At 44.6% G+C, this 26,416-nt stretch overlaps 1 protein-coding gene and 2 long non-coding RNA genes across 3 annotated transcripts in view; 2 read left to right on the forward strand and 1 right to left on the reverse strand.

Annotated features, from left to right (window-relative positions):
- Positions 1 to 2,607: 2,607 nt before the first annotated feature.
- Positions 2,608 to 16,058, forward strand: LOC116788487. Its single transcript, XR_004357648.1, has 5 exons — positions 2,608 to 2,765; positions 6,839 to 7,082; positions 10,285 to 10,444; positions 14,171 to 14,286; positions 15,883 to 16,058. It is a non-coding gene; the product is annotated as an uncharacterized LOC116788487 (long non-coding RNA).
- A 1,995-nt stretch (positions 16,059 to 18,053) lies between these two features.
- The window catches only part of SWAP70 (switching B cell complex subunit SWAP70), a 39,151-nt gene continuing 30,788 nt past the window's right edge, over positions 18,054 to 26,416 (reverse strand). The window contains exons 8-12 of the mRNA XM_032692141.1: positions 25,014 to 25,121; positions 23,367 to 23,533; positions 22,402 to 22,600; positions 20,847 to 20,943; positions 18,054 to 20,135 (exon numbers count right to left, since the gene is read on the reverse strand). Coding sequence (XP_032548032.1) covers positions 20,026 to 20,135; positions 20,847 to 20,943; positions 22,402 to 22,600; positions 23,367 to 23,533; positions 25,014 to 25,121 — 681 coding nt within the window. The 3' untranslated portion in view covers positions 18,054 to 20,025. The remainder of the gene's footprint in view (positions 20,136 to 20,846; positions 20,944 to 22,401; positions 22,601 to 23,366; positions 23,534 to 25,013; positions 25,122 to 26,416) is intronic.
- On the forward strand, positions 19,985 to 25,169 carry LOC116788917. Its single transcript, XR_004357801.1, has 3 exons — positions 19,985 to 20,317; positions 23,916 to 24,060; positions 24,477 to 25,169. It is a non-coding gene; the product is annotated as an uncharacterized LOC116788917 (long non-coding RNA).

A 26,416-nucleotide genomic window follows, 5' to 3' on the forward strand; every position in this document is an offset into this window, starting at 1 on the left:
AGGGCTGCTCCGGGATGTTGGCAATCCACGTGACTTCGGTGAAAGGGGTGCTGATTAATTGCTTGGGTACATAAGAGTTAAAGGTAATGTAATGTCTGGTCTTGCTGTCAGAGTCTCCTACCTGTCTGCCTGTGCAAGGGGGACAGCTCACCTGCCAGCCTTTGAGTCATGGGCAAGGGCAGCCACACGTGCAGACGAGCACAAGCCAGGACAAAGCCCTCTCCTCGCTCCACAGGTGAGGGGCAAAGATCCTGGCAGGCCCCCTGGTAGTAGCTCACTGCTTTCTCTAGTTTCAGTACCTGTGCTTGTGGCACACAGAAGCAGCTGTTAGGTGAGGTGAATGCAGGAAATGCTTATGTGATTCCTGAAACTTCAGCCTGCCGGGCTCCTTCCTGGGGGACCACAACACTGGATGCCCATTGTCCCCTCCTGTCACCAAATAGCTGGGGAGCAGACAGCAGAAGTCTGGCTTTGCCTGGCCTTATGCCACCCATGGGTCAACTAAGGAAAAGGAAATCCCCAGCTGCTCCCACAGACAGCTCAAATCTGAAAATGGTGCAAGGGGAACTTAACCTGGACATGATAGCTGACATCTGACCTCAAATCTCCTCTTCAGCTCAAGAAATAGTTTGCTGTCTCTGTCTAAATGTTTTTGTCTGTCTCTGCTTGAAAGCTTTAAATAATTTCACAAAACTACTCACACATCCCACACTGCAAAACAGATAAACAGGGAGAGGAGCTGCGTGTGTTTAACAAGCTGGAATACAACCAAAAAAGGACTTAAAGTCCGCGATCAACTTGGTAGCACACAGGGGCCACCAGGGGTGATCACAAGGGTTGACTTGAGTTCTGCTCCCTCTACTGCTTTCTTATCCCAGTTATGTCCTTCATCTCTGAGTTAATCGTTCTCTGATAACTTAGGCTTGATCAAACCTTCAGCTCTTGTGAACAAAGGTTGTTGCCGTCTTCAGGGAACATGTGGATCAAGTTCTCAGCATCTTGAAAGTGCTGCCATGTCCTGAAATCCTATTTCTTAGACTGCACTTCATCTTGTCTGTTTTGCATTTAGTGCCCTCTTGCTTTGTGTTCATACTCAGCCCGCATGATGTAGAACGCAAATACAGAGATTTTGTGTGAGACTACTAGAAGATTTTAATCTTCTGGTTTTATCTCTCCTTCCAGACATATCCTGAAATGACTCGTTCGTTCTTCTCTTTTTATTTCACAATGTAAGCATTTCACAGAGGAGGTGACATCTTTCAATGCTTTAGCATTTCATCTCCCTACATCTTCACATTTTTTTCCACTTTCTCATCTGCATGTTACCAAATTAATTATACTGCACAATGACTTTAAAAAGACAAACAAAGGCTAACAAGGATATTTCTTGGCAGTTGGTCGTTGTTTTGCCTTGGGCCCATATCTTTGCTTGCTGCTTTTCACTGGGTGCTGAAGCCATGCTTGTGTTTAAAGATAACTGCTCTGAGCATGATCATATCTTATTTTCTGTGTATGCTTTCAGGAGGGTTTAATGTTGGATAATCTGCCCACTATAACCACATTTCCAGACAACAGCAGGCTGCAGAACACAGTGCGATAACGTGTTGGCAAATCTTGTTTATGTTCGTTCCTTGTCATTATATTTAGATTCCAATGGTTTAAGTGCACACGGGGGGGGGGGGGGGGGGGGGGGGTGTGGAAGAGGAAAAAAAGGGCTGAAATCAATGGCTGCAGATATACTCAGATTTCGTAGTCCACAACCAAAGATGACATGGTTTCTAGGCGAGGTGCAAGATATTTTTCCGTCTGAATCTGTCTGTAAAAACAGCATAAGCTAAAATAAGATCTTTCTATCTACTCATGCAGATTGACTAATCATGTTGATGTGACTGGATCAACTTTCAATAATGACATTGGAGAATAACTGCAGAAGCTATCATCTTCTCCAGGGGACTCCAGGTAAATTTCTGAAGCTCAGTGTGTCTCTCAAGTGTGAACAAACAGAGGCTGTTGAGAGCAGATGAAACTTCCCATTCTTAGTGTCTCCTTATGACACATTTTGCACAAGCAATACCACAATGCTAATTACTTTTGTAGCAGAGTAATTTCTCATCGTTGACTTTTCTACTGTGAGCATAGTTAGTAATTGAAATAGTCAAATTCCATTTGAGATTGTGCATAAGTGACTTTGCTTCAGTTTCCTGTCTTGTTAAAGATATAGCCAGTGTTTAAAGAGTTAGGAAGTTGTGTTTCTTGAAAGACCTGTTCCTTTAAATTCCTACAAACATATTTAATTTCTGAGTGCCACGTGTCAATAAAGTCCTGAAAACATGCTGAAGGCGCATTATTTCCACACGGGTCAGAACCATCTTTTGCAAGACTAAAAAAAGATCTGATCTTGTCTCAAATTGTACTCCTGGTTCCTAGAAATACTTTTGCTGGGAGATAAGGAAAATGATGTAACCATGGATGTCCACTGGGTATTCTGGATTGAATGAAATCCTCCTTGTGTACCATGGGAATGGTCATAGAATAAAAATTCCAGATGGGCTAATCATAACACATTTACTGAGGTTTCAAGCTGGGACATCTGGGAGAGCAACTATAGAGCAAAATGCTAAAAAGAAAATGTGCATTCATCCTAACTGGGGATGGCTCTTACCTCGGAGTGGCCAGAGCTCCTTACTGAAGGGAAATGCCGTCTTCATTTGACCAGCATTAATTAATGACAGGATTTCCCAGCCAGTCCACACTTGGACTTGAAGGTGAGCTCATGAAGCTACCTCTTGGGCATGAGGAGGGGTCTCCTGGGGAGCCTTGTCCCTGGAGAAGTGCATTGTGGAAATCTCTGGTGCCTGGGTGAGGCTTCGTAGTGATGTTCACTATTTGTCTTCATTAATGTTTAAATTTGTTGTGTGGAGAATAGAGCTGACCTTGAGCTTACTCTCTGTGCCATCTACAGGTATTGGGATGAGAGAGGCTTCTCCTCCTGCTGAAACCATCTTTATGCTTTGCATTTAATGTAAACAGTGTGTTTAGAAATGTATTGTCTGTGGCAGACCTGACATCACAACCAAATTCTTTAAAATAAAATGGGGGAATCATGTGTCAGCTGCCTAGCACTGAAATGTATGGAATGGAATTAAGCAAACCTTTTCTTAATTAAAAAATGAAAATGGATTCTGAACTTTATCTAAGGGTCACTTTGGGATGATTTTTAGACAGAAAAAATCTTGGCTTTCTGGCAGAACAGCTGTGAGGGAGTGTTCTATTCATTAGAACACAATTTGTCCAAGAAAATATGTTCCAAGTCCTAATCAATTTAGATGAAAACTTGCTGGACAGGGTTCAAGCAGGCCAGTTATGGAGTCTTATAAAGCCAAACCCACATGTCTCAGTGGGCAAGAGGCAAGATAATCTTAGCTTACAATGGAATGTTTAAATTTATACAGCGAAGACACTGACATAGGCACAAGGGTTGGTTCTTTTGTGTTTGTTTTTTGTTTTTTTAACCAGAAACATGTGAAGAATCAGAATTTTTAGAGAGAGGGAATATCCCTTTAAGATATAATCACTCATGGTGAATGGACTGTGGCCAGATTCATCCTTGCTCTAGCGTCTATAGAAAGATTTCTGGAAAAGACCAGCTTCTGAAGCACTAGAAACATAGATGTGCCTCCAAATGAAGGTCCTTGGCATCACAGGCTCTTGCAGAGTTTTATAATTCCCAGCTGTATGAGTTTGGTTTTTTTTAAACGAACTGCTTCAACAGTGGAAATTCAGCAGTTTGGAGAAGCTGTTGCATGGTTAGCCCTTGGGAAGGTGACACCATGCACAGCATTGTTCAGCGGTTAAATGCACGTTCTTTATCGTGACACATCACTACCGAGCACAGAAAACCACAGGCTAACACACCCCCAGCCTTCCTGGTGTTAATGGTAGCTATTTTAGAGTCTGCTTCTCTGTCATTCAGTTAGTTTCTTCATTACTGCAGCTAGTGTTTCATGATAAAAAAGGGTGCTTAAATAACTTTGAAACAGTGCATTTGCTGAAAATTCCCATAGGGTGAGATAGAACCTAAGCAATCTTTAACCTAGGGAATATTTCATTTCTTAATTTGAAGTGGTTTTCTACCTTGCAGAGTCTTAGCTACAGTTAATGTCCACCACAAACATGAATCAAGTGTGTCTTTTGCAGTAACTGTCCATGCTTCATAGAAAGCCACAGCAAGAAGTTGATCTCTGAAGTGCCAGCTTCAGCTTTGCTAATGGATCCTCTGCTTTCCTGCATCTGTTGCTGGGAAGTGACAAATACACCATTTCTCTTCTCTCGTGACTCTCTTCTGGCACTTGAAGGCCTTCACTGGCTTCAGGGGGGAAAAAAGTTCATTCTAGCTGTAATTGGCTCTACACCACAGGGCAGTCCCTCAGTCCCAAACTTGTTACTCACCAACTTTCTCCTGTCCAGGGACTGAGACCTGAGTCAGGAGCTGTCTTTTCTCATCATGACTCTGTGATTTCAAGGGGCAACGAAACACCCCTTCTGTCAGTCCTCCTCCTTCTCCTACTTTGTCCAACAGCACCATCCACAACACCACCCATGCATGTGCATCCACCCTCTTGACTCGAAGGAGGATTTACCCACATGATTGGGGCTGGATCTGAAAGAGAAGGAGCATACAGTATTGTTAAGCAACTTGTGGTTAAAGTCACAAACTCTGGAGACCTCTTGACTACTGTAAACGCCAGCAGTTCGTTGTCCCACAGCCTCTTCCTTCCTTCACACCCCACTCTGCCAAGTTGGCCACCTGAGACCCTGCTTATTGCTCTTGTTTTCCCTGGCTTTCTTCACTTGTTTACTTAGAAATATCTTTCCCTCCCCTTCCCTCCATTTGAATTTCTTGCAGGAGGGTCTTATAAGGACACCTACTTTTATCAGAATTTCCTGTGAGCTAATAGGCAGCTTTTTTGAGGCTTATGTGTTTTGAAATAAAAACGTAATCATTTCTTAATTGCCACTTTCCCAAACTCTGCTTTAAAAAAACCACCCTTTTCTTACGTAAAGTCATGATTTTAAAGGGCCAGTTTAAAAGACAGACTCTGTACTGTGGAGGAGGAGGGGTACTTTGGATGCAGCAGGACAGCCTGTCACCCAAGGGAAAACAGCCGACATGCCGCTGAAGCTGGCTGCATATTTTCGTTTCAAAAAGCACTCCAGACTAAAACCACCTGTGAGTTAGTCTAGCCTCTCCGGCTGATTTAGTAGGGCCTGGTGCAGAGTGTCCTGTCAAAAGGCACACTTATTTTCATAAGGCAAATGAATCAGTTTTTATGTGGCACAGTGACAGCTCATTGGGATGAACTCATTAAAACCTTGTAAAACAAACTGTAAGTGAGAGGTGCAATGTTTCATTATTGAAACCTGCAGAATTGACAGGCGTCCTATGGAAAAGTGAGTCATATTCTCTGTGGTACATTCTGTTCATTCTGTTATGATAAACACGGGTGTTTGTTTGCTGAGTCCATTAGCATCCAGCTATAAACTTGATTAGGAGGACATGTTCCTCAGCCCACTGCTGAGTTTGTGTGTGCTCTGCTGTTTGGTTGCTGTGTTGTATAACAGTACCAGTCATGTCAGACTGCCATGCCAAAAGGAAATAACAGCACTTTCCTCATTTCTTTCAAATCCATCCTGAATTTCTATTAAAGACATCAAAGCAATTACTCTAATACTTTCCATGCTTTCCGAACGACTCATCTTTTAAAGAAACTACTGGAAAATAAGGCACAACCAAGGTTCCTTAGTTTCAGGGTTTGAAACTTTTAAGAATCACATGGAAAAAAAGTCAAAATAAGAACCACAAACCCATCTTCTCATAAAACTCTTCTCCATATTTTATATATTAGTATTGATTTTTGTGCTACCAATTGGAGTTGGTTTTACAAGCTACACGCCAGAAGATAAAACAGGTCATTAGTCTGTTAGGGACTGCAGAAGGTAAATTAGCTGACCAAATGTGGTTATTGCTCCTGTTGTTGGAAGACAACAGCCAAGAGAATGACTTTTAAATAGAATGACGGTTGCCTGCATCTAGAACCAGCAGTGAAATAAGGGATTGTCTGCTGGAAACAAGGGGACTTCTGGAAAGGAAGCTTCTATGCAGCATAAGTAGCACTTTGAAAAATCTGACTCTTGTCCAGTTATAAGAATGGGCAAGGTCTCCAAATTTTTAAATGTTTGCTGCATTTCTAACAACTGTAGATGGGGCAGGAGGGATTGGTGCTGACTTCAGCAGGAAGAGAGCTGGACATTAGCCATGGGTTAGAAACTTGTTGGGTTATAGCTTGAAGCATTCTATGTTTCCATAGAATGATTTGCTCTCTACAATTGCTTGTGTGATGCAGTGCTCCAAGGAAGTGAGGTTACTATCCTGCAAATCCTGAAAGGAAGGGCTGAGGACAGGGAGCATTCCCTGTCTAGCTCTGACAGGTAGGCATTCCCAGCTTCTGGGGTGCACAATGGTACCCTTAAGACTGTTTTTCTGACCTTTTTTCTTCCACATTCTGACCATATGTTGAGGGTCCAGGAACGTGCTGTTCCAGACTCTCTCTAGTGCAAGAGGAGCCCGCGCAAAAAAACTTTGCAGTAACAAACAGCATAAGACTGCAGGTAAAATGACTGTTTCGCTCCTCAAACTGAAAAAAGGAGTCTTTTGCCTTTTTCCTCTGGCAAATATCTGGTGATAGCTTTTGGGGTGCTTTCTGCCCTGATAATAGCTTTTTGTTTTTTAATTTCTCTTCAAGTTATCCAATTGCTAAAGTCCATTCCTCCTTTTCAGTCCCATTTTACAGGTGTTTCTAGCAGTCCAGGAAAACTGTGTATTGTTCCTCCTCAAAGCCTCTTCGTGCCATTTTTTGTTGAGGCAGAGAAATGCTTCAGAGCCATGTCAGTGCTTTTCAGCATGCAGCCACATGGACAAGCCGGCTTCAGGAGCTACAGGTTCCCAGAAGGCCACCTCCCATCCCACAGCGAAGAAGAAGCTGAAGGCTCTTCTCACCCACTGCAGCCTCTCACCTTACCTCGTGAGTCATGTGTCACAGGAGGGCATCTCTTAACTCTAAGGGGGATGTTTAATAAACCTGAGATTTCTTAATATTTAGATGTTCACAGCTGTTCACAAAAAGTAAAATACACAGTCCAGCATGATCAGCTACATGCTGGGAAAAAAATACACAGCACTGTACTTGAGCAGAGCCAGCATCTCTGTGGGTTCTCTGGCAGGAATTAATGGTTGGCACCATATTTTTCTAGGTAAAATACAAGAAGTTTATCTAGTAACAGAGCCTGTTGAATCTAGAGCAGCCTGAATTCTTGTAACACCCCCTGCATGCACATGCCTGTGTTGCAGGTGGAAACACTACATTAAGAAATGAAGAGTGACTCAGAATCATGGAATAGCTTAGCTTGGAAAAGACCTCTAAGGTCATCAAGTTGATCTGACTTAATTTCTGCTATTTATCCCTTATTATTCCCTATCCCTATTAACTGTCTTATTTCCATTGTGGAAATTGTCACCCTGTGACCATATGGCTGAAGTGATTTTTTTTTAACCTGCTCTCCCTGGAGAAAGGTATATCGTGTGTGTGTAGGAGCTTAGACTAAAGCAGGGAATGTTGGAAGCTGCAGGTCCTGGTCTTTGCTGTGCTGGCTCCTTATGAGGCATGGATGTGTAAAGCTGTTTGGTATGTGCTGCTGCAAGAAATACATGTGCAAACATGATGAGATATCTGTGGGTACAGGAGCATCTCCTTGGGAACTCTAGTGTTTGGTTTGCTGACAATATTGCTCCAGTGGAGCAGCTTTTAGTTTCTTTCCACCTCAGTTTGTTTATCTGTAAAATGGAAACAGAGAACTTCCTAGAGAACCCGGCGCTACATTGTTAATTACTCATAGCTTTTGCATACCCGTGAGGAGAGTATAAGCTGTAAATCTCTGAAGCTACATACCAACATTTCTGTGGTTTAAGCATCAGGGGAGCCCCTTTTCCAAAGACACTGCTGTGTTCTCCTGGCTGTGTGTTCCATGGCAAGCCTATGTTCGGTCTTGGCATGTAGAGTCTCAGCACCTTGACCCCACAAGCCCTTTCTGTGTGCAGAGCCAGGTGTTTCTGCAGAGCCTGTCCTGCTGGGGGCTGCAGGGTGGAGCTGGGAAGGTGCTTGTTGTGTGTGCTGTGCTTCAGAGGTGCTGAAAGCAGCATCTTGCAGACCTGAACAGTCTGCCAGGGCACAGTAGTGCAGTGGCCCTCTCCCAGCACCAGCATGGCCCTTACCCAAGCCAGGGCCAAACACTGAACGTAGGGCCAAGCACTGCTAGGGCTGTGGGCATGCACAGAGCCTCCCAAACAGGCTGGAAGGTCAATCAGGTCATCTCGTGCCTCTTGGTAATAGCCCCCAGTGCTTTATCATCGGCTCCTTGGAGACTGTGACATTTGAACTTACCCTGGCTGCCCCAGCACAGGGAGGTCAAACAAATTAAATTTCTCTTCAAATTAGCTGTATGTGGCTTTGATCACTGTCCATTTGAGACTGTGTGTGTTTTAGCTGGAAGAATGCATGCCACGTTCCAGCCACCTCCTCCAGCCAGGGGAGCCGTGATGCCCCTGGCAAACGTGTGCGCTCGCTGAACGTTACTGAGCTGGAGAGTTATCACTGAAGCGTGTCCTCCTCTGTCCAGAAGGATCCCAGTTCACTGGGCCTCTCTCTTACAGATGTTAATTCCTTCCTACTATCTTTACAAGTTCTAACAGAATAGTAAGCTGCAGTAAAGAGAGGGGATATGTTCAATTTAAGCAGCAAGATTACTATGTTCTGAATAAAGCTGTATTTATTAATGATTACCTCTGTGCCATGACTTTAAATTCAAACAGCTGGACAGCCTCTGCTCTTTATTAATTTCCTTGGATCTTTGGCACGAAGCCCTCAATTCCTGTGATGTAATGGTATAAAAAGTTGGCTCCTGCCCGAACTTCCACCCACAAGTTCTAAATTTGGAGCATGGCAAATTTCTGCAGATTCCAGAGACAGGCTATGCTCAAGACGTGCTGATGCCTTCAGTCCCATCCTATTGCACCAAACAACAAGACTGTGTGCTTTTTATAACTGGGATCATAAATATGACTCAGATGCACATGTTGTCTATGTAAGCACTTGGGGTTGGCTATCACTTTATGGCACTGGGAAGAAGCCAAGCCAAATAAAAATTGTTTTGAGTAAATATTACATTTCTAGAGCATGAATAACTTTTCTCTGCAGCCAACGTGTCACTAATGGGAATAAGGAAGAAGACGGGGTGGGGGGAAAACAGTAACTAAATCATCCCACTAAACACAGACTGTCTGCAGCAAGACCTGTTGTTTCGACTCGACTGGGATGTAATATCCCAGATAATTCCTAGCAGGTCTCAGCAAGGACATGAATGATGGAAATAAAAATAGCTATATAGCTCAGCACCATCCTGCTGCACTGCTCTCTTTTGGGTGGGATCTCCATCAGTGGTATGTAAAACAGGCAACCAAAGAACCGAGTGTCCTTCTCTCCCCCACTCCCAAATGTGCAGAGGCTCAAGCATGTGGATTGCTCCATGGAGATCAGTGTTGCTACTCACATGCTCAGCACTAAGCATGTGCACATGTCTGTCCAGGATCTGGGCCAAAAGGAAGGATGAATTTTTCATCCTGCGCCTTTGGGACCCCGGGGGTGTTTGCATTGCAGAACACAGGGAAATAGAAAATGAGCCCACATGCAGCTTTGTGCTGCTGCACCAGAAGGAAGCAGCTGACTGGCAGCTCTGTGGGGCAGGAATATGCCATCCCACCACATACAGGACCACTGCATGGCTGCTGGCTCTGCTCCAGCTCTTGCAGCAAGCTGATAAATCTCAGCATCCACTCACCGCCCAAAACCACAATTACTCCTGCCCTTGAGTAGGAGCAGCTTATGAAGTGCTTCACCTACCTGAAACGCAAAGGGAATAAAAAAAAAATGCTCTTTCTGCAAGGCATTTTCAGGAAACATTCCCTGATAAAAGGAATCTTCCAGTGTCTCAAAAATAATAGCCAGATAGAAATAATAAGTGAGAGTATAGCTTTGAAAATCATTAGTGCCTTTCCCATTTTCCTAATGGGCATGTAATCCTGAGTAGTGCATTCCTCCCCATTGCACCTGTGAGCTTCTACATATCAGATAACTGCTTTCCTGAACTTTGTTGTCTTTTCCTTTTTTATAGGCTTCTTTCCGATAGCAGGCAGAAAGCCTGGCTTTAAAAGAGTTCAGACAGGAAGCAGCAATGTTCCAGGAGGATTTCTGAGTCCATCAGAAGAGCAACTGGCTTCTCAAAGTGTAGATTTCAGAGATCCCTGAAATATTTGGCTGCACTGTTGGAACAGGTGAGTGGGGAGGCGTCAAGAGCATTCGACATTCTCATGTCCCAGCCGTCCCTATCAGAAGGGTTTGAAGAGCTGTTCTGTGCAGTGGGTTGGACTGGGGCTTGCAGATAAAATGTTTTAAGGGCTGTGAGTCCTGCAATAACCACAGCAGTCTTGACGTCAGCAGACCTGTACCTCCAGGAATTAGTTCTGAGAAATCAGTGCCGGTTTGCCCAGCTAAGGCAGTTTTGACTGTGTTTGAAGGATCTGGGTGATAAGTCCTTTTTCCATGCCTTGCAAGCTGCCAGTGGTCATTTTCTGCCAGAAGAGCAGCCCAAGCAGTGTACAAGGGACTGGCTCTCTCCCCTTTGTAATGCATTTTATGATTTGGAGAAACATTTGTAATGCAAGAAAGTGTTTTCACATATTAGAGCTTCTAAATTGTTAGAACAGTTGGAAAATCCTAATTGCCTTTCGAAGTCAAGAAAAAAAACAGCAAAGAAAATATTTTTGGACTGCAGAATTAACAAAACTGAGAGCTAAAGATTAGTTTCCAAGACCAAAAATATGTTCAGGGAGTCCCGTTGTACTCGTGAGTTTAACACAAATGCCTGAGCCTTCAAAAAGTGATTTGCACCTACCCCCAAACTTGTTGCTCTGAGTTGCAGAGCTTAAGCTCTGAAAACTCTCCAGAGATGCAATGTCGAGGCTGGTCATGTTTAGATCTACCCCAGGATGTTTCCAGAACTCCACATGCACAAAGGAGGGGAAAACCTACCCGGGATTGATGAATGAGAGGTGACAAAAGGGGGTTTGGCAGGAGTGCTGGCTTAATTTTCCTGATACTATGTGGGGTTTCACTCCAGTTAATTAGAGAGTTGAAGGCTGTTTCAATTTGCAGTTCTTTCCCAAGGCTCAGAGGAGGTTTTCTGACTGCCAGGGATGAGGCATATAGGTGGAGGTGACCCTGCAAGGGCCTGACAGGGGCTGGTGCCGTGGGCTCTGGTTGTACAGGATTTGCCCTTCCCAAGGCCTCTTACAGCAATCTGATTTGCACCTTGTGGACATGGTTTCAGGGTATCACTTAAAGAGCCCTCTTTTCAAGGACAGCTTCCTATTTTGCAGATGTCTCTGTGCTTTTTTAATGGGTAAACATCACTCATGTTTCATCAATGCACAACTGGGGCATAAGGAGGTTAAGGGACCTGACGAAGGTGATAGCAAGTCAAATTGTTTGGAATTTTCTAGCTCTGACATATCATCTTTCTAAAGCAGGAAACCCTCTCAGGAGTGGTAGGTTTTCATTAAAACAACAGTTCCAACCTGTCGATCTCGATATATCAGGAAAAAGAGGAATGTAGAAAATGTGAGAGGTAGCTTAGCCTCTCTTAAACTAAACCACCAGGTTCACGTTCCTATGGAGAAACAAATACCCTGCAGGCATCATGGTGTCTTTGATTTATTTTTGGAAGTCGAAAACTCCTCCTTTTGGTGTCTGAGCTAAGAAAAATCCAAGGATTTTGTGGGCCAACAAAAGTTTTCTGGAGGAAAAAAACCCTCCAGTTCCACTTCTCAAGGGTTTATGGCATGAGTAGTTGAGCTAAGGTAATCCAATTTAGCCTCCCCTACATTTCAAAATTGGATTAAAGTTCGTAAGTCATTGAGGGAAGCTGTTACCCAACAGAGTAACTGTATGAGTCTCAAATTAGTGTGTTAGGCCTTTGCAGCTACGGGTGCAGACCCTGGTTTCGGTCACCTGAATAAATCAGTGTGCCCAGAGCACAGGAGGGAGCGAGGTGCAGGTCGGTGAAGCCCCCCGAGCTGTGATGACTGGGTATGCTGACAGCCTTGTCCGTCATCGGCCTGGTCCTCCCTCTCTTTCCTTTTCTTTGGTGAGATAAGTCAGCCCAGCCCTAGGAAGAGGTTTTGGCTCGGTGCTAGGTGTGGGTTTTTCCTCCTGCCGCAGCAGTGTGCTGCTGCACGTACACAAAGTGACGCTGCTCCAAGCGTGAGCCCGGCTCAGCTGTGCAACACCCGCGCGGTGCCGCATCCCCGCGAACCCGCCCCCCAGAGCAGGATCCGCAGATGTGATTCATTAGGAGCCTGCCGAGCAGGGCTGTGCTCCCCGGGCTCTCCCGGGCCGTGCGGCGGTGTCCGGCTGCCATCTGGTGTCCGGCACCCGGGGGGGCCCCGCGCATCCCCCGCGCATCTCCCGCCACCGCGGGACAGCCTGGGCTCAGTGGCATCCCCTGGGCTGCGACCAAGCCGTGAGCAAATCCTGCCCAGACTCACCAGGGCCCCCCGCCACGGTATCTCCCGCATTCCTGCGGCAGATCTGGTATTTCTTATTGTTCTCCCCGTCTCTGGGGGAGCAGCTGCCGCTGCCTGGCCGGCCTGCCGGGGCAGGAGCTGGCGGGGCCCTGGGCTGCGGGTTCCACGACTCGCCGGGGGCTTTGGAAAAATCGTGTCAGTCTTCTCGCCCTGCTTCGGCATGTAGGGACTTGGGGCTCATCAGGAGGGGCAAGATAAAAATTAGAAAAGAATGGAAAACTGGAAGAGCAGCGAGCGGTCGTGCAGCATCGCTCTCCCAGGGGTGGTGTGGGCTCAGCACACACTTCCCTGGGCCTGGCACACACTTCCCTGGGCTGGGCACAGGCTGCCCTGAGCTCAGCACTCACCCAAGAGCTTTCTGCTGAAGTAGCTGAGCCAGTCTGCAGCAACAGGCTGACTGGGTGGGAAATGCCCCTAACTGGGATGCTGGCAGGCACAGGGACACCAGTAGCAGGGACTGGTCAGAACGGGGTGAGGGGAGAGGCAGACACAGAGCTGTTCTCGAAGCTGGATGGGACCAGTTTGTGCTCTGCACCGACAGCAGAACTGCTGGAGAGCAGCCTGGCCCAGCAAGGGTGTTGGGCACCTGGTGTTGTTTTCTTGTTCCCTCTTCCTTTGGTGAGCTGCTCTGCCAAGCTGGTTCTTGTACCATGCCCCATGCCTGCGCCGTTCCTTGAAATATGATTTCAAGGAATATATGCTCTGGATTTTCTCCTGCTGTCGGGGAGGATTTTCTGGCTGGAGGTGATCTGAGAGCAGCTGTAGGTTTGGCTCTTGCCATCTGAAATGGTGAAGGGAACATGCTAGAGCATGGGCAGGCAAGTTTCTTTTGTGAGCAGGGCCACGTGCAGCTATGCAGTGAGAAAGACTTGGGGTGATGGGTGTTTTGGGCCAGCCATCTTCCCAGGAAGCTTCATGGGCCAGCAGCGACCCCCTTGGGCATCGTGCAACCCTCACAGGCAGGCAGTAGCCATGTTAAAGCAAAGCAGAAAACGCAGAAGATGCCACCTCCGCCCCCACAGGGAGCAGCCACACTGCTCAGCTTTTGGTGGGGCCTGTGTGTGAGCAGGTCATACCCTGCCTCCATCATTTCCCACCTTCTGCCTGGGAAAAAGCAGTCCAGGACCAACACAATCTTTCTGTCAGGGAGGGAAAACCTGGCTGCAAAACAGGGCATGCTTCTCCCTCATAGGCAGATGTGGTAGTTGACTGCATGTCTGGGAGAGATTAAAATGACCCAATGCATCTCTGGCAAAGGAGATGGTTCAGGAAACACAACCTTGGGCTGCTCCAAATGCAAAATTTCAGTCCCAGTTATGCCCTGAGAGGGACTTTCTGAAGGTGGCTAAGCAGAGTCTGACCGTAAGTAGATTTTTTTAAGTTGTTTTTTAAAGTTCTCTTTTTTTTCTTGTTTAGTCAGGACTGAGGAACCAGCACCCCAGAGGACCTGCAACTCCCCAGCACTCACACCTTGAGTCAAGGCTGAGCTGCACAAGCCGCTTCAGAATGGAAAGAGGAATCCCCATGCTCTGGTAGGCACTGAAACAGCTAATCAATGTCAACACCAAGGAAGTCCAGGCTGCTTTTGAAACTGTCTCATGTCTATGCTTGAGTTTTTAATCCCATCTGAGATGCTAATATGTTCAAATTAGACTTGCTGGCCAAGGTAGGTGAAAGGACACGGGCGCCTTGTGCAACTGTGGGCGAGATCTGCCAACGCAGACCTGAGCAAATCACCTCAAACATCCCCACAAACACCCTGGTAGGTTCCCTGGGGTGAAATCTGTGTTGCCTGAGCAAATCACTGTTGTGTGCTCAGAAAACAGGCGACAACAGGAATAACAGCGAGTGTTTGCATGAAGACATTTTTAGGCCCAGATCCTGTAAAAGCTGTTTGTGTGCCGTAGCCATGGCAAGTAGCTCTACTAATTAGCAACGATATTAATAACAGAGAATAAAGCTGGTGCTAGATCAAGCTCCTTTGGTAGGCGATGTGAGCAATGAGCACACTGAGTAGGATAGAAAGGGTTATTTTTTTTTGTGGTTTTCTCATTTATTAATGCATTTAAAAGAACGGTTGATGGGGAGAAGTGAGTGCAGTTGTTATGGAGGTTGTGATTTATTTTTTTCTTTCTGTCAGCATTCTGCCCAGTCTGCCACGGGCTTTCCTCTGACCTGCTGCTCGTATCCTTTTACATTTCCTCTGTCGAATAGGCTAAAATATGAGAAGAAAAAAAAGCAGAAGGGCTTCCAGGGCTGTGTGTATAGGTGTTAAAAACTGTCTCATTAAATCTCCCTCTCAAGGCTTTTCAGGATGTTTTTAATGTACTGTTTTGCATCATACTGGTCCAATTTTAATTTCTTTTGGAGGTGAGAAGCAGTCACCTTTTTTCAAATCTATTTTCGTCTTATGTGTTAAAACAACCACTGGCATTTCCTTTTTCTGCAGGATGAGTATTTTTGACGTACCCAGAAAGCCAGTTCATAAAACAGTGGTTTTCTGCACTTTTGCTTCCTGGCATTTCCAAGTAGTTGAAGTTCACAGTGAGACTCAATGTGTAGGAGTCACAACAACCTCTGAATTCAAGTAGTGTCACAAATTTCTGTTTGCATTTTATTTTGGACCTCATGGCCACAGTAGCAGGAGTCCTCAAGACATGATGTTTGTGTGGCTGCTCACCCTGCCAGATGGGGAGCCCCAAAGTATTTCAAACCATGGGCTGATATTCCCTCCTCCTAACGCCCACCCTGTTTGTGGTTTGAAGGGATGAGTCTGAGTCCTGCTCTCAAAAGGGGAGTACGTGATGCTGAGCACATCCTCCTCTCAGCCCCAGTCTTGCAGCCTCGGGGCACGTGTAAGAGGCACCTGGGAAAACACTGTTTGCAGCTCAGGAAACTTCCTTACCCATTTTTCCTTGCTCTGCTTTACTGCCATTAGGAAAGCTCTATGGCAGCCCAAGCTTTGCCTGCAGGTGTGAGATTGCTGGATGCTGTATCCAACTGTACATGTTGTCCTTCTGTGCTGCAGTGGGGATTTTCAGGGGAAACATGCATGAATTAGCTCCAAGGCTTTGAGCCTAAATTTATCCTAAGCCCGTGGTAACATTCATAAGATCTTTTTTTCCTAGGCTGATGGGATGTCTCTGGGATCAGGCATGCTGAGCTGAGAGGAGCCGAACTGGCACATGAACCCAGGGACAACAGGGAGGTGTGCGATGATGGTGCAACAGGAGACCTGGCTCACAGTGCTTTTCCCTTGCACTCCCTGCTGCGGGGAAAAGGAGAGGAAGGGTGGCTGTCCTGGGACATCACAGGTAGGGAACACCGCAGGAACGAGGGCTGGGGACGCTGAGCTGGGCCACCACGAGGTGGCAGCCGGAGCCAAGCGATGAGGAGCTCCGGCCCGACGTGTTCCTGCCCCAGCCCCCCTTGGAACTCCTGCCCTGGGAACTCCGGGGGCAGCCAGGCGGGGGGCGTCGGGGGCGCGACAAGATTTATTTTAAAAAGCAAACAAAAGAGAGCCACAATTATCGAATAACCAGCATGGTGCCGGCAGAGTTGGAAAGTCCCGAAAATCTTGTTAAGTGTTGAAGGAATTTGTCATTCTCTGAGAGGGGACAAGTGTGCAGCACAGTAGAGTGTACTTTCTGTGCCCTTTTCTTTGGGAAAAAATAATGACCTCTCTCCTCGAATGACTTTATCGATATCCCCTTTCCTGGCCCTGCACTGGTTTGCTCAAAAACTGTTTACTTAACTGTTTTACATATTTGAGATAAAAATCAGAGCAGTTATTTTCAGTTCACTTTTACTGAGATAGATGATGCAGCTCGTGTTCCAGGTGGCCTGTGTGACTGAACCATAGGACCACAGAATGGCTTGGGTTGGAAGGGACCTTAAAGATATCTCATTCCAACTCTCACCCCCCACAATGAACAGGTACAAACAGTTACTGCTTTGTGGGGTTGGGTCCCCCCATCAGCCCCAGGGTATGGATTCTATCCTAAGACACTGTTTCTTTTCCTCACATGGGCTTTGCTTTTGTGGATGTTCATGCAGGACACTGAAACAGAAGTAACATAAGTTGCTGGAAACTGGCTTGTTACAGTTTGGGAATGTGTGATTCACTATGCACAGCTCATAGATCAACTCCATAAAATGATCACAGGGCAAAAAAACATCCCATCCTGTTTTTAGAGGGAAAAGCATGGTACTGTGGTATTGGTTTGCAGGACTGTTCCACCAGCAGCAGGTAAATTAAACCTGAATCTGGTGAACAAAGGAAAGTGGGCTGAGCATTCCCAAGGGTTCAGGAACAGCAGCCACAGCTTTTCACTGGCCTCTGCATGGCTAAGCCCAGGGTGTAGGTAAGGCTTCTGACTAGGGGCAGCACAGAGCTACTCCTAGTCCTACAGTTCACTGAGGATATCCTCACCATTAGCAGGCTCGTTGGTTTGTTGGAATAGCAGAGCTGGAACCCTTGGCCTCATCGGAAATGATACCACAACGGGATGCAGCTTCCCTTGCTCACTGTTCCATGAGCTGTGGTGACTCTGACTCACAGCTCTGTGCTCCCTTTGAATGCTGTTCAGTGTCACTTTAAGGGGCTTCGTCTAAAGCGGTATTTTTGCTCAGAATGCAAATGGTTTAATTTTTAAACCAACCTCTTCCCCCACCTTTACTGTGCAGCACTTCACACAAAGCTTTCTTAATTTGTCAGAGCAAGCAGGGCCGACAAAGCTAAAAGGAAACTTGTCTCATTTCCTCTTCTAGCAGTGAGTAAGAGCTGACTCCAGACAGACATATGGGGCTGACATGTCCCCCTGACGGGCTGTTGTGTGTGTCTGTGCCCAGGTGCCTCCTGCTGCAGCCGTGTTCCCGTCAGCTCCTGCTGAGCCCTGCTCTGCCCTTGTCCCAGGTTCCCACTCCAAGGTTCCTGTGCTGCTGTAGGCACGACAGCTGCATCAATTCATTTCCCTCCTGGCATGCCTTGTCTTTCAGAGACAGCTAAACTGCACCCTCCAAATATTGTTCCTGAGCAAGGCTGGCTGCCAGAGCTGAGCACCATGATGCTGTACCAAGGTGTACTGAATATGAATATGCAGGAGAGGCAATGCTGTTAAATTATATTTGTGTTATCTGTGTGACCACTGCTTCTACTACAGCTTTAATCTACATCCCATTGATCCGACCATTAAACTTCTTCCATCAAAGTAATACTTCCACACAGCAGTTACTGGATTTTGAACACCAGTAACCCAAAGGAAACCCAGGCAAAAAGACACCAATTAATTCCAAAATGTAAATGACTTTATATTACTTTATTAAACAGCCAATTCTAAAGAACAGTAAAAAATACCAAAACCTGCATCATTTGGTGTTCTTAAAAAACAGTTGTCCAAAATAAAGACTGTTAGAAAAATTAAACAAGTTTAGCCCCAATACACATTTTGCTCTCCACATAAAAGATGTTGGTAGTTATAAATACTGTTCCAGCTCCTTTAGCAAATTTTAACCATGTGCACATTAGTATTTCTATTACAGTTGGATGGTTTTTTTCTTCACAATGCTTCTGTAAACATGATCAATGTTTTTAAAAAATGCCTTGTTATCAAGCTTAAGGAACTATTGTTTTCCTGTACAGTAAGTACAAATACAAAGATCCTGGATTTTCCTGCCATTCTAATCAGCACTCCATTTACCGAAACATTAAAGATTTCAATTAGTATAAAAATATAACCAGAGAATAAATGTCTGAGAAGATTCAGTATTTGAGTGAGTCTTAGTTAATAGGCAAATAAAATAGTATTGACTTCCAAATCTGGGCACCACTTCTGTACAACTTTTGCTTTTCCAAGATCCAAGTATCACAGTGCTGCACGCAAAGGCACTGCTTATCCACCTGAAAAATTCACTTCTTATTTATGAAAAATAATTTAACATGTAGCTGAACTAACAAGCAGGTGCTAAGGGATGGATGTCTGGGGTACAGCAAAGCTGACTCAAAGCCACACCAGTGGGCACCTGCTCCTTGAGGGGGGAGTTCTCAAAATCTCTGTACAAGTTAGCAGGAATTCTGTTTTACTGAGCAATAGACGGACTTCTTGTCTGGTATGGGAGATCTGCAGAGCAAAATCACAGACTTGCTGCTTTTCCCTAAAGAAACAGAAATAATTGGCTCTGTCCCTGGAAAGAATTGTGAGGCAGAGCAGTAGGCTCTTTGGGAAGCCCTGGTACTAGAAACACTGAAGTTATTTTACTGACAGGAATGATTTTTTTTTCTAAAGCCATTATTTTTACACATTTATAATTTTTATTTAAAAAAAAAAAGAAATTTAGTTTTCCTTTACTTTTTTTTTTTAATCTGGCCTCCAATTAAGATAAAAGTGCTACATCTAAAAATGGTGGTATGTTCTAGTCAGATTTCTTGCACAAACACAGCCTTAATGCAGATGATATCTGGATTGTGCTACCACCTTCCATTCATCTGCTTCAGAAATCTGTGAGACAAAACTGCATCTTTTAAACTATTAAGAGAACTCTCAAGGCTTTATTTAGCACTTCTCAAGTGTGAGACAGTACAAAAACAGTCTTGCACGACTACTATTTTTCCAAATGTCTTCCAACAGCATTTTCTACATGCCTATTTCTAGTTCTTTTGTTTGTATTCCTGCAAACAGAGGAAAACAGGACACCAAATCCAACCAGGCAGCAGGTACTGCCAGCCCACCCTCACTAAAGATGTGTCTGAGCACTAAGCACCACGCAAAGAGCAGCAGATGGACAGAGTAGAAGGAGGCTCAGTGGAAGGAAAGGTAATGCTCTGTCTCAGAGCTGGACACAACCTCCAGGACTGACTTATCCTGGGTTTAAATTATACTAACTCAACCAATGGAACACTTGCTTCCCTCACTTTCTGGAAGGAAAGTGATGCTGCTTGATTGGTTAGCTGCTGTCAGATTGTTACAGGCTAGTACATAAACAACTCTGTCACAAGCTACATTTCAACAAAAATCTTCAGTTGAGAAGTCTTTTATAAAAGAAGAGAATTTCTGGAAACATGAGCAAGAACAAACTGCAAGTAGTGTCAGACACCACATATTGTAATTGCTCAGCTCTCAGCAGACACACTGATGTGGTAAACAGTATTTCATCTGTACAAAGGCCCAACCTGCTGAGCAAACTAAGAACTTTGCAAGCGAGAGGCTGCTCTGTGCAAAGCAGGACGAGGGGAGGTGGGCTGCCATTCACAGACAACATATCAGCCACCGCCGTCACTCAGAAGTGGCTTTTTTCCCTTTCCAGCTCTTTTGTCTTTCCTCCAGTTCAGCTTCAGTGAAGGCAGCTGGGCCCCAGTTTGTGATTAAGTGAGGATTCTTGGAGCCTGGAAGACAGAGTGCAATACTTGAGAGGGCCATTTCTGACAGGGATGTTGCACACCCACCACAGGAGGATTTGGAAAATGCTGCCTCTTCTGTGACTGGTCACCTTCTCAAAGGAGACCCAAGGACCCGCCTGTCCAAGGAGGGAGGAATGCCTGGGCTGCTGTCACTGAAGGTGCTTAGTGTGAGTTGTCAACTGCTGCAATCTTTTGTATCCTTATCTCCCAACTTCCAACCCCCACCCTCAAATAGTTCTGTCTTAAGAAACCCCTCTTCTTCTTGCCTTTAGAGGTGTCCTTGAAGAAAAGTGATCTCTCCAGAACTGCATTACGAAGCCACTTTCCCCTGGGCTGGCATGCTATTAATTAAGCTAAGAAATTAAACTTTTTCCGAAATCAAATATTTACTTCACGGTTTTGAATGCTAACTGCATTCAACACCTACACGATGCAATGTTCAGGCTGATCCTTGCTTTGTTTTAAACATAAAAGAAACAAACAACAATAATAATGACAATAAAATCTTTATAGTAGGGCCAGTAGATCTAAAGACTTGAAAGTTACCATCAGCAGTTCTCACAATTGTGTTATTTATAGGCTGCCATGAAACCAGTAAGTCACAGGAAAAGGCAGACTTCAGTAGATCACCAGCTGATCTAAGTACCTGAGACAGAATGAATGTATATTTTTGTAACTTTTGTGTTGATAGCTTACCTGGCTCTATTAGTCGAATTAATCCCTCGTGATGAGCTACTTTATCTTTCCAACTCTTGGTGTTATTAGCTGCCGTTTCCAACTTCTTCTTAACCTCCTGAAATAAGATACAGCCTGCTTGAAAACAAGAACAACTTTACTCTGTTTATATAAAACACCTTTTAAACCCAAAGCCAGAACCATGCTAATTCAGCCAGCCCTCTGTGTCAGTGAGAGCTTCATTTCTAACCATCCCAAGTAATTTAGTCATCGCTGGGGGAAAAAAAAACCGTTGTCAAACCAGAATCCCAAAATAACTTGGTTTTAAAAGATTCTGTAGCTGTGTAAGCAGGGCTCATCTTCACAAAGACTGAAAGCATAAACTGTAGTTTCAAAACAGGAAGATACATTTTCTGTTCCAAATTAAGTATCTCTCACTACGAGAAATCATAAAAAAGGAAAAGGACCACTGCTCTTACACCCAAGCGAGACAGAGGCATTCTTCAGTCTAAACTGGGCTTTTGGGCAATTCCAAATGCAAGGCTAGAATGTTTAATTATTTCTAAATTAATTGTTTTGTGGATTTTTTGTTGTTTTTTTTTTATGTCTGTTGTATTCAGCAATTCCTTTGGAGTACTAAGTGATGTTTCGCATACAAAAAGGTGAGATGTCACCTAAAGAAGTACTAGTGAAAAGCAATCTAATGATGGTGTGAGATGTAACACCAACATGGGAAGTTGTAAAGAGTCCACAACTACCCCACGTGGGCCCTTCTTCACAGTCACTGCAGCATTTGTATTCTGTGCCAGTCGAGAGCTCATTGGCTTGTCCTTCACAGAGCTCACCTCAATGGCACGGAGGCCAGCATAAACACTCTCTCCAGTTAAACAGAAACCCAGCCAGGTTTTGTTTCCTGACCTAAATACATGCAGGATCAACACCTCCCCAGTCCTGGAAATTGTGCCGCACTTCAGACTCTGTACTTGCTGGATTCTGGCTCTTATTTCTTCCACAAACACAGCTACTGACCTTCACCAAAAACACTCAGAAGAGCAGAGAACAGGCCTGGCATTTGGGACAGGAGGCACTGCTACACACTTAGAATCTGAGCTAATTCATAGCTATCCTTGACTTCCATTCAGTGCTTAAATACATTTTCGAGTGCCTACAATAAGACATTGATATTTCATCTGCAGAAGACAATATTGTGCCATCACATCATCAAAACACTGCAAGAATAACTAACTCAGAAGCAAAAGGCATTCAGTTATGAGAGCAACGGGACTGCACACGAAGTGAGTCTACAGTAGAAGACAAATGCACACAGAGTGTTTCAGGATATGACTGAGCTGGCTTGTATGCAAATTGGGACAAAAATAAATAAAGGAGGTGGTGTGTCTGAAAGAGGTCCTCTTCTTCAAATGTATCCACTTGTCGAGACCAAGAAAACCTGACCCAACTATCCTACCTCTCATTATAATCTTTGTGCCATACTAATCCTTACAGAAGCATAACAGTGATGAACTTCAAATTCAGTCAATCTGTGGATGAGAGGTTGATGCACAGAACAGCTCACCTCATACTGCTCAAGGGCCTCCTTCCTTTCCAGTTCAAGTTGTTTCAGTTGCTGCATAGCAACTTGAAGAGCCTGTTCCTTTATAATTCTCTGGTTTTCTAGCTCTTGCTTCTCTGCTTCTGTCATCTGAATGGTCTGTTGCTGCTGCAAATGCCATTTTTCCAGTTCAGCTCTCTTTGCTGACTCCTCTTCCAGCAATCTGCAATGGGGATTGTTTTGTTAACTGCACTTAAAAGTAAGTATCCATTACCTAGCACACATGTATGGAAGCAAAGTTAATTGTTTATTTTCCCCTCCCCCTTTTTTTTAAAGGGTAGGAATATATTGTTTATAAAAAAAGAGCTTGGGAAGCAGGGAAAAGAATTATTGCTTGCTGGTTTGCCTTCAGCATCAAGCTGCTGATCATGCCAGCAGTGCAAGCAGTCTGACTGCTACAAAGGGCTATTCAGAAAATGTAGTCAATAATGCAAACACACAACACAGAGCCCTAGAAGAAACAAGCATGCATAAGTTATCTTCATTGTCTAAGTACCAAACATATGAAGAAACAAACCACAGTAAAAAAAGCCCAAGTGAATAAGAGGAAACTTAACCCTTTATCAGTACAGTTTAAACCGGCGATAAAATACAGTAGAATGTCATATTTACAGTTAGTGCTTGTACAGAGTGATCTCAGTTTTCCACATGCTGACAAGCACACCACCTGATGGAAAAATAAGTGTGCCTGCTTTTCTGAAATTGCTGAGCACTCCCTCTACTAAGGACTAATCGAACATATTTAAATACCAGCTTCAGCCTTCATATCTTGAGGGAAAATAAAACCTGTGTTTTGACTTGAAGGTAGTCCCTCATTCCAGCAGCATGTCCAAGAGGCAAACAATCATTAGCAGCATGGCACAGTTACTTACTATTTGCAGGGGAGGGGTGAGGAACTGAAATACTTTTCTACCTGGTCAAAGCCATACCTGGCCTGAAGTTTCCTCACAGTCTCTTCATCTTGACGTGCCTGTCTCTCATCCTCCAATGCTTCCTGTAGCTGTTTATACATTTCTTCCAGTTCACGTACTCTTTGTAAATATTGTTCCAGTTCAGATGATTTCTGAGCAACCTGCTCTTCCATCTTTTGCCTTACCTAGCAGCATAAATTGGGGACACATGAGCTAACATTCAGCTCAGGTTTTCACTTTTTAAAGGAATTGCCAGGTTTCCCTCAGATGATGTTTTCAGAGACAAACCTTTTCCTGCTGCCTGCAGAGCCCAACTGACAAAATTGTGGCTAGAACTGTAGATGTGTAACTAAGAGCATTTAAAAAAAAATAATAATACAGGTTACTTACATTGTCCTACTTCCTGCAGCACAGGATTTTTACAGGAGGTTCAAACCTAACTTCGGTCAGTTTGATCTTCTTGCTTATTTTACAGATACACACTAAACTGAAGGAAGAGAAAGCCTGCAGAGTGGCCAGACACAAAGGTCAGGCTGATTTAGTGACAGTTTCCACTCCCTTCCTCAGGCAAGTCCTCCCTTGGCAGCAGTGTATCTCACACACTTATGTGTCTGGATGGTGGCACCACATCAGCACAGGAGACGGATAAAGGACTGGAAAACAGCTAAGGAGGTTGGCTCTGCTAAGAGAAGAGCCACTACAACAAAGAAAGGTAAGGGACAGAGGAAGGTGAGGGAATGCTGCATATCCTCAATCCGCCAGTCTCTGATCCTTATCATCCCTCTTTCACTGACCAGAGAGTGAAACCAGGAGCACTGTGACTCCCACAGAGGTCACTCCTGTGCTGGGTCAGCAGGAGGCAGCTGGGATAAAGCACCAAGCCCTTGGCATTTACCAACACATGGCATGTCCTGCATAGCCCCGACAGGCTGCAGTCACGCGTCAGAGGGTGGCATGTCCTGCCCCACTGGTCTGCAGTCTGCTTTCCCTCAGCTAACCGAAATCCCAGTGACCCAGAAAGTGATTGCATTCAGGAATTCACACTCACCCATAAAGCAGCACTGTGTGCATTTATGTCCTGAGATGTCCCATCGCACTGACTTAACAATTTCTGCTTCTTTTCTCCAGATAACAGAAAAACTCATTATGCCTGACAAAGCCCTTGAAGATTGAGAACCGGTTCTTTTGGAAATTCCCAGTGTAGGTTAATAGCAACTTTACTTTTTATATTTTTGTGTGTGCATAAATGTAAAAGAGGACACAGCATAACAAAGCAATAGTTCTCGAATATATAAAATGCATATGGATTATGCCTGATTCATTTTGCATATTCATACAGCACGTACTGGCCTCAGGTTCTCTGTCTTTGAAAACTCCAAGAACCTCAGCCTGCATTTATCCTTCGAACAGTCAGGTTTTTTCCCAGTTTTCCAGTAACACTTAAGCCTTGAAAGCTATACAAATTGTAGCCAAGCTGTGCCAGTATTTGAATTCACCAGTAAAAATATTTTAGTCCTACATCTCTAGTAAATGCAACGCAGGTTGCATTCTCCAGCCTCCAGCAAAATCTGTGGAATCTTTTCAGTGGCTCCTGTGAGGGAAGACCTTGCTGAAGGCACAGCTCACTGTGTGTAATCATAGCAAAAACCCACGTGCTCTGCTCACCATTTTTTCTCTCTCCAGCTCCAAACTGAAGCGATCTTGTAATTCAACTTGAGTCTGAAGTCTTTTCTTCTCCTCCTCAGCAGCACGAGCAGCTGCTGCTTCCAGTTGCTGGAAGAGAAGGGTGTGGGGTGGGGGAGAAGAAAAGGAGGACAAAAACAATTTGTCGAAGCTAAAACAAAAATGGAAGAAACTTTCAAATGCATTAAGGCACCAATGTGGGGGTTTTTTTAATGTCTGACACTCTTCTCAATGTCTAAATATAATTTTCCATCTTGTTTATTTGCACAACAATTCGAAATTTATCAATGAAAAGGTACTTATCCCAACTACCTCCAAGTTTCCTTTGAGTCCTGCTTTGCACAAGTGAGAGAACTCACCGTATTTCCTTCTCTACCTCATATGGGATAGAAAACTGTTATGGAAAACCACATTTCAGGCAGGATTGCATCGGAATTCCCATACTGAAAACATGCCAGCATGCATAGACTTCATACAGAAAGAGAAGTGAGAAGCACTGAATTGCCCTGGCAAAGCAGAAGTACCATGAACTTTGACTAGAATAAGTGATTGTGCTATTGTGAATCACACCCCTCTAACATCCCCTAAACTGCCAAGAAAGGTAAATAACATTCTGGTTGATAATCATCACTTGAAATTAGAGGGAGAATTAGCCTACTCAGAGCTAAGGCCTAGGAAACAGCTGCTGGTACCCTCATGCCTTCTTGCAGCTTATTTAACTTTTGTCACATCTTCATTTTACAAATAAAAACAGCTGTCACCGTTTTTCCTTGCATCAGGATTTTGATGCACATAAGGTTAGAAATCTTCAAGTACCAGCCAAAGCTTTACCAACAGTGAAAGCAAAACAATTCTTTCACAGAATTTTCTTAAGAAACTTATCTGATGCTTCTTTTATAGTATGCTGGGCTGGGGAAATTGTTTCCACAGACCTTCAGTACAAGTGGGACACAACACAAAAAGGACATGGACCTGTTGGAGTGAGTCCAGAGGAAGGCCAAGAAGATGATCAAAGGGATGGAGCACCTCTCCTATGAAGACAGGCTGAGAGAGTTGAGGTTGTTCAGCCTGGAGAAGAGAGGGCTCCAGAGCACCTTCCAGTGCCTAAAGAGTCTATTGGAGAGCTGGAGAGGGACTATTGACAAAGGCATGTGGTGACAGTACAAGGGGTAACTTTAGGAAGGCAGGGTTAGATTGAATATTGGGAAGAAATTCTCTGCTGTGAGGGTGGTGAGGCACTGGAACAGGTTGCCCAGAGAAGCTGTGGATGTTCCATCCCTGGAAGTGTTCAGTTTGTATAGGGCTTTGAGCAAACTCATCTAGTGAAAGGTGACCTTGCCCACAGCAGGGGGGCTGGAAGTAGATGATCTTTAAGGTCCCTTCCA

The sequence above is a fragment of the Chiroxiphia lanceolata genome, chromosome 6 (assembly GCF_009829145.1).
Source record: "Chiroxiphia lanceolata isolate bChiLan1 chromosome 6, bChiLan1.pri, whole genome shotgun sequence".
Classification (NCBI taxonomy): Eukaryota; Metazoa; Chordata; class Aves; order Passeriformes; family Pipridae; genus Chiroxiphia; species Chiroxiphia lanceolata.